Below are 10,690 nucleotides of genomic sequence, written 5' to 3'. Positions count from 1 at the left end.
AAACCCCACTGGGAAGTAGGAATCCCGATGGAAAGAGCGGTGGGAAGAGCAGGAGCCTCGCTGGGGAGCACAGGGAGGGGTTCCCGGTCCCCAGGCGGGTTTCCTGCTTCCCTAGGGACCGGGGGATCCTCCAGGAGAGCGAGAGCCCCGCCGACGAGGAGGGAACCCCACGACCCCCAAGGAGGAGGAGGAGGAGGAGGACGAGGAGGGCGGTGGCGGCAGCGGCGGCGACTTCCTGGTTACGGGCCGTGACCGGAAGCGCGCGCGGCGTCTCCAGGAAGTGACGTCAGCGCGGCGCGCGCGCAGGGCGGGCCCCGGCGATGGCGGAAGCGGAGGCGAAGATGAAGCAGTTCGGGGGCAGCGGCGGCGGCGCCGGGCTGGACGCGGAGCGCGGCCGCTTCCCGTACTGCGTGGTGTGGACCCCGATCCCCGTCCTGACGTGAGCGCGGCTTCGGGAACCGACCCCCCCACCCCCTCCTCCCGGTGTCCCTTCCCCAGCGCCCCCTCCTTCCCTCCTTTCTCCCGGGGCCTCCACCAGGCCCTGGCCCCCTCGGCTTCTCTCAGACCCCCCCTTTGCCTCTCCCGGGACCCCCGAGCCTTCCTCCTCCTCGCTTGCCCTCTCCCCGTATCCCCTACCCTCGCCTCTCCCGGTCCCCTCCCTGCTCTGTCCCGCTCTCCTCCTCCAGTTTCTCTCGCCTCAGCCCCTCGCCTCTCCCTGGGCCCCGTCGCCTTCGCCCTGCCTCCTACTTTGCCTCCCCCGGTGTCCTCCCTCACCTCCCCTACCCCCTCTTTCTTTCCTGGGCTCCCCTCCCTTCTCCCATTGTTCCCACCTCGCCCCCTCTCGCCCCAGCCTCCCCTGGTTTTCTTGATGTCCCCCCCGGGCTGATCCCGGCTTCTCCTCCTTCGTTTTTCCTGGAGCCTTTGCCAGCCCTGCCCCTCCTCACTTCTCCCAACCTCTCAGCATTGTTTTCCTCCCCTCCTCTCCCTCCCTTGGTGTCACACCCCTGTCCCATCTGCCCTCGCTCCATGGTGTGTGTATCCCCAGCCTCGCCTCTCCTGGGCCCTCTAGCCTCTCTCAGACCCCCCCTCACATCTTTTCAGACCCTCATGGACTCTCTCGGCTTCCCTCCCACCCCCCTGGCCTTTCGCAGGACTCCTTGGCTTCTCTTGGACCCCTGCTCACCTCTTCTGGGGCTCTCCCAGCCTCTCTTGAACAACCTGCCCCTCCTCTTGACTCTCCCAGATCCCTTGGCTTCTCTTGGTCCCCACCTTGCCTCTCCTGAGACTCTTCTGGCCTCTCCCAGGGGCACCCACCCACCCACCTGGACTCTCTTGGGCCCCGCAGCTTTTCTTGGGCCCCCTGGGCCTCTTCCAGGGCTCCTCTCACCTCTCCCGGGATCCCCAAACCTTTCCCAGACCCTCCCAGTCCCTGCTGGCTTCTCCCGCCCCCCTGCCCTCTCCCAGGACCGGCTTCCTGGCTGCTTCACAGCCTGTGTAGGTGTCTTTTTGTCTCTGGGACAGGGCTCTCCCTTCCCTGCAGCGCAGGCAGAGCTGGGTGGTAAGCAGGCTTGTCTCTACAGGAGTGGGAGAGGAGGACGGCCGGTGGAACGTGGGATGCCTTTCATGTTTCTGGAGCCAAGGTTTGGCTCCTGGGATCCCAGACCTCCTTATGCCTTGAGGAGAGCCTCTGCGCTTTGCTTCTAATGAGCTAGGAGTCGATTTGCATTCCCAGTCCTGTCAGCTGAGCGTAGGCAGGCTTCAAGGAGAACTCGAGGGGTTCTTGGTCGTGGGAAAATGAAAAGCTGTAACATGTGGCTTTGGGGGTTGTCTGAGAACACTAGGGCTTGGTTTTATGCCTTCCTCTTCCCCTCCGGTTCAGGTCAGGTGATGATGTTTACTGAGCCAGAGCTGAGAGTCAGGTAGAAGATGTGGCGTGCTCCGTGCTGGGATCGGGAGCGGCTCCGGAACGCCTCGGCTAGGAGGAGCTGCAGCTTCCCTGTGGCTGTCTCACATGCAGCCACAAACCAGCTTTGGGTTTTACCTCTTTTCCTTTTTGATTGCCTAAAATTTCCACCTTAGTCTTTCCCTGGAGGATTTTCTAAAGCTTTCCACCTTTTCACTGATGAAGAATCCAGAGCCACTGGGCATCCATGTTTGTGGGTTCATTCCTCTGATGGACGATGGCTTCTTCTTGCTGAGTTTATTTTGCAGCTGCAATTTCAGTCTTGTTATTTGTCACAATCTCCTGTTAGATGGCATAATGGCTTCAGTTTCTCCCTCAGTTTCCTGTGTCCTTGGATTTGAAGCTGCTCAAGCAAGTCAGTGGGGAGTTAAAAAAGGGAAGAAGTGTGCAGTCTTTTGAAGGTGACAGTGCCCCATCCAACCTGGCCTTGAACCCCTCCAGGGATGGGGCAGCCACCACGGCTCTGGGCAACCGGGGCCAGGGCCTCCTCACTGTAATGGTGAAAAATTTCTTCCTAATGCCTAATCTAAGTCTTTCCCCTTCCAGTTTAAAGCCCTTCCCCCTCATCCTGTCTCTGCCCTCCCTGATCAAGAGCCCCTCCCCAGCTTTCCTGGAGCCCCTTTCAGTCCTGGAAGCTGCTCTAAGGTCTCCCTGGAACCTTCTCTTCTCCAGGTTGAACAATGCCACCTCTCTCAACCTGCCCTTGTACAGCTCTTGGATCATCTCCGTTGCCTCCTCTGGCCTTGCTCTAACCCATGTCCTTCCTTTGCATATTCTCTGCTTGTTCTTCTTCTCCTTTGACCTATTCTGCCTCATTCCTTGTCTTTGCCTGGTTGTTGGCTTCTGCGTTTTCACCTCTCAGTTGCGTGTTACACATTAACTGTGTCCATCCGGTGCTGTGTGAGTGGTTTTATAGCTGCTCCTGTGGTGTCCTGGCACGTACTTGATGCGATTTTGGGGGCAAATACCTCAGCCTGACGGTTCCCTTGTTCCCTCGGCAGATGGCTCTTCCCAATCATCGGCCACATGGGTATCTGCACGTCGACTGGAGTCATCCGGGACTTTGCGGGGCCGTATTTTGTCTCAGTAAGTACATGATGTATCTGGTGCTTAAGCAGGATCTGTGCCTGGGCTGCTCCTCGCCTTCGCTGGGGACCTCTGAGCCATCCCATGTCTTTCACAGTTCAAAGTTTTGCAAAGTAATGGCTTAAGTCTTTCTGAAAGCCGTGGATCTTTGTGAGCTGCTGTCCAGTGGAGTTTGTCTGGGGGATGTGACAGTAGCTGCTTTGGTTTGCTGAGCAGAAGGGAAAAAAAAAATCTTGTAGTCCAGACTCTTAATTGGGAACTTTGGACTTAAATCCTCTTAATTCTGAGTGCCAGAAGCCTTCCACTTTCTAAGCATGCCTGTCGCTGTTGTGCTGCTTAGATCAGGTATGCACCAGTCTCTTAAACTGCTTTACAGTCTGGTGGGTTTTGAAAGTAAGGGAGTTTTAAATTGGGATAATTAACACTCTTAGTGGATTGGGACGCTTACAGCTCTGAGTTAACGAGACGTTTACAGTTAAAACAGAAAAGGGAGGGTGAACATACACCAAACAGCTAGATGATGTCACCATGTCTAGAGTATTGACATACTCAAGCCCAGAATCGTAGAATGCTTTGGGTTGGAAGGGACCTTATAGGTCATCCGGTCCAGAACGAGAGTACGAAAACAGTTACAGTCTAAATCCAGATAAACAAACTTATAAGTGTCTGGAGACCGCTGAGCAGTGTGGCAGCAAACCATTGTGGGCTGTGAGGCCTCCCAGTGAGGGCCATGCTGTAAATATTGTGTGGGTTTGTCCTCTTGAGACCTTTTTCCTTTTTTGTAGGAGGACAACATGGCATTTGGGAAGCCAGTGAAGTAAGTGCTTTTGTTGGTTTTTATTAAACTAACCTAGTGACCTGCAATGTCCTTTAATTCATGGTGACAGACGTGCTGCGATATTGCTTTCCTTGCTGTTCAGATGCCCTCATTCAAGCAAACGGCTGCTCTGTCTCTGCTTTTCAAGAAACCACATTAAATTAAATCTTTCTAGGAGCCTGACAGCAATGTAATGGTATTAATAACTGAAGCTGTATGGAGCCTTTATATATATATAAAAAAAAAAATCTCAAACACTTTAAGATCATGTTAATGACAAGTGCTCCAAGTAAATACTGCCCGTGCTGTGTTAATGAACTGTCGTTGCTTGCATCCCATTAGTGATTTTCTGGGAAGGAGGAGAGGAGTTTGTGTCTCTCATGTTTTGAGTGGCCTGAATGTTTCCCACCACAGGATGTGGAAGCAGTTTGGAGTTAAGTCTGTGCCCCTGAGGCCAGCAGTTTCTCTCCCTCGGGTGCTGAGCAGTAGTTCCTGCTGCCCTCTGTAGCACACACTTGTCTTGAGGAGCTTGGCTTCAGACTCCAGAAGGACTGGATTTCTCCTACTATTTTTAGCAGCTTCCTGCTGGGAAGAGCAAGAAGTTGTGAAGGTGCAGCATTCGTGCAAAGGCATCTGTTCTTCTTCTAGGTACTGGAAGCTGGATCCCAACAAAGTCTACTCCAGTGGTCCCAATGCTTGGGACACGGCCGTACACGATGCCTCGGAGGAGTACAAGCACCGAATGGTAAAGTTCTGATGCCGATGTCGTGTCTGTGTGTGGAGGGATCTCTGCCCCCAGCGTTTGGGTCCTTTCTGTGGGAGTGGGACCTGTGGGTCTGCAGCACTGGGGAGCCTCAGGGACAGGATTTCAAACGCCGCGCCCCTTTCTGTGTTCCAGCACAACCTCTGCTGTGATAACTGCCATTCGCACGTGGCTCTGGCCTTAAACTTGATGAGATATGACAACAGCACCTCCTGGAACATGGTGAAACTCTGCTTCTTCTCACTCCTGTATGGGAAATACGTAAGGTGAGCGGAGGAGCAGCCTGGATTCAGCAGGCAAAGGGCTCTGTTTCTTCCTAGCCTTACAAAGCTTCTGACTGTGCTCTGGAGAAAGGAGAAACATCCCTCCCTCACAGCGTGAGTGTCTGTTGCTGGTAGGTGCTTCTGTCGCTGCCTGCTGCCTCTTAGGGAGAGAATCAAGGTTGCTTTCTGGGTTCCAGCAGATGATGCTGCTCCCAAAATACTGCATCTGGGAGCTATTATAGGGTGCCTGGAATTTGGGGAATGCTAACTGAATCAAATCTCGCTCTGTGTTGTCTTTTGGCTGGGTCAGAACATAAGGTCACAGAATGGCTTGTCTCCAAGGATTATGGTTCTTCTTCCATTGCTTGAATCTTCTTGACATAAAAACTAGTCAAATTTCCCGCTGGCATGGAGCTTCCAACTTGAGCAGAGAGGGAAACCCCAAGCTTTCCCTACTAGAAAGTGCACTTTGTCTTCATTTCAGCTCCTTGTGCCTGACGAGGAGATTCTGTGAGGACTGCCCTGCAGAAAGCTTTTGAGTTGCTCCACTTCTGTTGGTCTTCCCTGTTCTGGAAGAGCTTCTCTGCCAACTTGTAGGCAAGTGTAGTCCATGCTATCTATACACCAGCACCCTCAGAAACGAGGTCTGCAGTAAGAGGGTTTCATTTTTTGTCCCCTGTCACCACTCCTGCCTATGCAAGTATGAAATGTGCTGGTCTTCAGCTTGAATTTAAGCTGCAAGGAGAGTCCAGCCCTACTGTTCATTATACGGTTATTTGTGGACCTGGTTTAGTCTTAATTTTTAACTGAATCTCTGGGTTGTGATGTGTGGCAGTGCCAGCAATGGACAAGAGTCAGGAGGGCATCTGTCTCCCTCTGATTTCTCCACTTATTCTCGCATCCTCTCTCTTTTGTCTCTTTCTGCCTTTTTTCTTGCATTTAAACCCTCCCTGTTTTTTTCCATCTTGCAGCATAGGGGGATTCATGAAGACCTGGCTTCCCTTTGTCCTCTTCTTGGGGGTGATCGTGACCGTTGTTCTGACGCTTCATCTACGGTGATGACAGCTGTGAACTCCCCATTCCATGGACCCACGAGGGAAGAAACTGTGACTGATCCAGCGAGATGGAGGCATGGGACTTTGGGAGGCGTTTTCTGGGGAAGGTGGCAACTCCACTCCATTGTAACAGCTCATCTTTGTTTCCTGGAACTGGCTTCTTCTTCTTCTTCTGTTTTTGTTCTGTTTTGTCAACGGTGTCTCCCAGTGTCAGGGGTCCTGAAGCCTCCTCCTCTCTCCCAGAACGTGTTCCCTTTCTCTGGTTTGGTAGATAGAAACTCAGTTGGGAAAGGAGAAGTGTGGGCACCTTTGCTTTCAGTGCCAAGTCAAAAGCCACAAGGCAAACCCTGCCTTCTGCTTCAGGAGCCCAAGCAGATACACCTTGTAAGGTTCTCTCTGATCACCTGGTTTCTTCTTCTTGGCAGACTTCATCAGATCCTTCCTGCGTCTCCAGAAAGAGGTTGTTTCCCTGTTGCATGACTGTCCTGTAGCCTGTGTTTCAGTAGAGGTGTGGAGTTCCTCCTGGAGGTGTGGAGTGTTGCAGCACTTGCTGACAGCCTCCCTGGTCGTGACAGAAAGGTGTTGGTGTTGGGACGCTCCTGAGGGACGCTCTGTGGCAGGACAAATCTACCTGGTCCTGCTGGTGAGCCCAGAAAGGCAGGAAAGTCGATCGACTGGCTTGGGAATGGCTCGTGGCAATTTGTGTGATTTCAGCTCTGCCTGTTGCAGAGCTGGGAGTCTGCTCCCTTTTAGTTTGTGCCAGAGAAAACGCAGCTTTCCTGCTTTTCCCTGCGCTCTGAATATCTACAATTGTTGTTAATTCTTCTCACAAGCCACTTTCTCACGAGCTGCTTACTTTTCTTTGATCCTTATACCTGTGTTGCTCCTTACCTGAGTCTGCAGAGCTGGTAGCATCAACAGGTCCTTGTTTCTGGGGCAGAAGGCTTAGACTAGGATTTTGAAAGCATCTGTGAGACCTGAGCATGCTGGGGCCATGAGAGATTAAAAGAAGAGGTGAAGGGTCTGGAAAATACCTTTGCAGGACTGGCTTTGATGTGAGAAATGCTGGTTTGGCAGTGTTGGGGGTGCTGAGGGCCCTTTTGAGCCCTGGATTGTGCAGGACGGGTTGTAGGGGAAGAGTCTGCTTCTGAGTGCTAGGCAGGAAGTGAGTTTGGATGAGACCCAGAGCTTCTTCCAGGGTGAGAGGTCTGGGTCTGTGCTCGACGAGGCTCTGGCCTGCAGATGCTGCTTTCTCTGGGGCTCTGAGCCAGGTGGCTTTGCAGAATAAGTGTGGCGGAAGGGTTACTTACGTGCAGTTGAGCAGATCCTTCCGACCGCACAGGGAAGGAGAGTGACTTTTCCACTCATGCCTTGAAAGCCCAGCTCTCTACTCCACTACTTGATGGATTTAAACCTCAAGGAGTGCCTGTGGCCAGCAAGAAAGCTCTTTTCGAGTGCTTGCCATCTCTGTGGCTTCCTGTGGGAGTTCACTGTCACCTTGCTGGCTCAGACCCACTCTGTGTGCCTTGCCATCCGTTTCCAGCTCCTCCGGCCATGTGGGAGGCTTGGGGACTCCTTTTGGGCTTCTCAATTTCTGCATTTTCTCCTTTCCCTTGGTTGCTGTTAAACATCCCCTTACCCCTCTCCCTTCTCCCTCGCATCCAGGTGTCTGTCATCGGGTTCTGGCCTTTTGGGGCTGGATGGAGGAGGCGTGCAGACCTCAGCGCCCTTCCCCATCTACCTAGAATTGCAATAGTCATCGGTGTCTGCTCTTTATGGTCATTTCAAGCCTGTGTGGAGGGTGCTGGCCCTGGGGCTGATAGAAAGCCAAGATCTTGATCAAAGAGAACCTTACGATGAAAAGACGGTGTTGTACCAAGCTGCCTCGCATCGCTGCCGTCTCTGCCTGGTGAGCCTGCTGGCTAACGTGCCCTAGGAGAAGCCAGTCAAACAGGAGAGATGAGTCCTTTGCCTCTGCTTTTAATTTAGGTGTGATTTCTCAGATGGATGCATTCGGATTCCCTGGCCGCAGGGCTGAAGCCAACCTGTTTTACGCAGTAGCAATAACCTAGAGACTCGTAGGCCTGTCTCACACGTTGATTCTGTGTTTTATCGATAAGCTATACACGCGTTGCCAAAGCCAAGACTTCAGGTTGCTGGAGGAAGCTGGGACCTGCTGGCCACAGATCCCACTCCTAGGACTTCCGAAAACATGTTGAGTGCCGTTCCCCACCGTGCAAATCCTTATCATTTGCTCCTAATGCTTTTTATTGGATCTGGGTTTCAAATGGAAGCTCATCCTGAGCAGTAAATGGGCTTCATAGTTGGATGGAGCACTGGCTGCTGGGGAAAGAAGGTGACTTCTCACCCTAGTCCTGGTTGAACAGCCAATCTGCCTCCGCACATGGAGATGGAAGATGGCTCTGGGCATCTGAAGGAAACGCGGCTAACGGGAGAGCAAGGCCCAAAGCTGAGGTGCCACAGAGCCAGCCTGCACATCCCTGCTGGACACGCAGAGCTGTCTGTACTCGCACAGTGAAGCACGGTGCCCGCAGACGTCAGGTGCTGGGAGAGGAGGGTGGGCTCTGTGGATTTAGGGTCTTCCTACGCTGCAAGGTGGCAGAAGGGGTGTGTGGATAAGGAATATCCTCTCCTTGTAGCTTCCTTCATCTCACTACTGGCTTCTTTGTAGTAACCACTTCGAAGAGCCACATTTAAGGTTCACCCCGTCCTTCACCTTCCAGTTTTGTGCTCTCCCCATGGCACGTTCTTGTGCTGCAGAGCTCCGCGGCGTTGCCGTTGCTCTTTGTCTAGGACGAGCCCTCCGTACCCTCATCCTTTGTTCTCTTGATCTCTGCGGGGCGCTGGATTACTTTGTAAATATTTAAACTCTGCTTCTGTGGTTTCAGAGTCCCGACGGTAGGGGAAATAAACTTATTTCTGTGGATGTCTCCCAAGTGCCACATCTCATTGTTGAGACTCTCCTCCTTCCAGCCAGGAGCGGGGTTGGAATCCCTACTGCCCCCCTGAGCTTCAGCCCTTCTCCTGCCCCAGGGCAGCATGTCTGGCTGTGCAGGAGCCAAACCCCAAAGCTCTGGTGCCTTTTACTTTAGGAACTTGCCCTTTGCTCTGCCCTAGGGCAAAACTCAGCCCTGTTTTCAGAGCTGTTGTTGGGAAGAGGGGGTTGGGATGCAGAGGGTTTTGCTGCAGCACAGGAAGCGTTTTCAGGCTTTCATGCTGGGTTTCTCCAAGCCAGAGATTTGCCAAGGGTCTTTGTTTTGTTTGGGAGGAGAAGGGACTCTACCTGCTCTTGCTCTTTTCTGATCCCTAAGCCTTTGCGCAGTCAGCAGAGCTGAGTGCTCTTAGGAGAAAGATGCTTTTTCAGAAGAGAAACCCCCTCTTGCAGGTCAATCCCATTTTGCTGTTCCCTTTCCATAGTCTGAACCCTGGCATCTCTGTTTTTTTGGAAGCTGGCATCCTTTCTCCTGCCAGTGTGGAGCCCCCATCTTCCATTTCCCTGCAGTTTGGGGAGGGGATGCATGTGCTGGGGCCAGGAGCTGTGGAGAACCAAGTGGGTTACAAAGACCCAGCCTCATTTTCCCCTCCCAGCAGGATGCAGCTGCCTGAGTGAGGAAAGCTGGGCCTCCGAGTGCTGTAACGATTGCTATTGCAGCAGCTGATTTTTCTGTTACATCTGATATCCAGAGGCCAAGGCTGCACGGTGGGGGGAAGGAGATCAGCCTTAAAATTAGGTTGTGTACAAGGCTTGGGGATTTAACGGCACAGCCATCTTGCAAAACACCACCTGGATCCTCTCCTGCTCAGCCCCTCGATCCAAACCACCCTCCTCTTGCGGCTGCATTAACTCCAGACGCTACTTTGGCTCCAGGGCTGTGGAGCAGGCAGGCTGCGAGGGGTTTATCCTGCTGACGTCTGTCGCTGGAGCACGAGGTGAGGATGCAAAGCCCGCAGGAACGCGCTCTGCACAGCTCTGTACCGCTGTAACCATCCTGCTGGGTCCCTCCTTGCCTTCCAAGCGTGGCAGGATTTTTTTCTAACCCACTTCTGCTGCCTGGGGAGCTGCAGGGAATCTGGCTGGAGGTGTGTGGGAGCTGAGCTGCACGGTTCAGGTCACGGTATTTGGGGATTATGTGGAAGCAGCCAGTCTGAATGCGTCAAGATAGTCACACTTGGGTGCCTGGGGTGCTTGCAGGCAAGCCCTCCTCTCATTTTTCTCTCCGTGGGGTGAGCGGAGGCTGCTGGAAGCCAGGGAGGTTGCAAAGCAGAGTGGCAGGATCCATCCCAACTTGCCAAACGGCCTGAACCGAATCATCAGAGCGACCTCGGTGCCTCCTGCCCCTCTGCCCTCGCCCAGGAAGGCTGAGCGTGACCGATCCAGCCCTGGGAGAGGGGTTGGGGGTCCCTGACCTCCCTGTGGGATGGGGGAGCGGATGCCACATCAGCGGCTCTGCCACCTCCGTGGGGCTGGGGTGAAGCTGCCTTTGAAGCGGGGTCACTTTGCCACAGCTGGTGGGAGGGGAGGGGGTGCCTGTTTCTCATCCTCTTCGCAGGAGGGGGAAGCATCAAAGGGCTCCCTGGGGCGCAAATATCAAATTGCACCGAAGCGTTTGCACGGTGGAAGCTTTTGGAAAACACCAGCGATGCTGGCTGAACTGCCTGTGGCTGTGGTTCCTCCGGGCTTTGGTGCCTCTGAGGCTGCTGCAGCATCTTCTTCCTTACAGG

At 53.6% G+C, this 10,690-nt stretch overlaps 1 protein-coding gene across 1 annotated transcript; it reads left to right on the top strand.

Annotated features, from left to right (window-relative positions):
- The first annotated feature begins 304 nt into the window (after nt 1-304).
- Nucleotides 305-8,906, top strand: TMEM222 (transmembrane protein 222). Its single transcript, XM_069875148.1, has 6 exons — nt 305-439; nt 2,965-3,049; nt 3,835-3,866; nt 4,515-4,611; nt 4,765-4,895; nt 5,864-8,906. The coding sequence occupies exons 1-6, from the start codon at nt 321-323 to the stop codon at nt 5,949-5,951; spliced, it is 552 nt and encodes a 183-aa protein (XP_069731249.1). The 5' UTR covers nt 305-320; the 3' UTR covers nt 5,952-8,906.
- Nucleotides 8,907-10,690: the final 1,784 nt, after the last annotated feature.

The sequence above is a fragment of the Phaenicophaeus curvirostris genome, chromosome 23 (assembly GCF_032191515.1).
Source record: "Phaenicophaeus curvirostris isolate KB17595 chromosome 23, BPBGC_Pcur_1.0, whole genome shotgun sequence".
Lineage (NCBI taxonomy): Eukaryota > Metazoa > Chordata > Aves > Cuculiformes > Cuculidae > Phaenicophaeus > Phaenicophaeus curvirostris.
The sequence above is the reverse complement of the archived record's forward strand: the minus strand, read 5'-3'. Positions and strand labels throughout refer to the sequence as shown.

Excerpts from the sequence above, each read along its gene's own strand:
- TMEM222 (XM_069875148.1), top strand. The coding sequence starts at position 321 with ATGGCGGAAGCGGAGGCGAAGATGAAGCAGTTCGGGGGCAGCGGCGGC. Across the intron at positions 3,867-4,514 it reads GCATTTGGGAAGCCAGTGAA|GTACTGGAAGCTGGATCCCA; the intron begins GTAAGTGCTTTT and ends TTCTTCTTCTAG. Across the intron at positions 4,896-5,863 it reads CTGTATGGGAAATACGTAAG|CATAGGGGGATTCATGAAGA; the intron begins GTGAGCGGAGGA and ends TCCATCTTGCAG.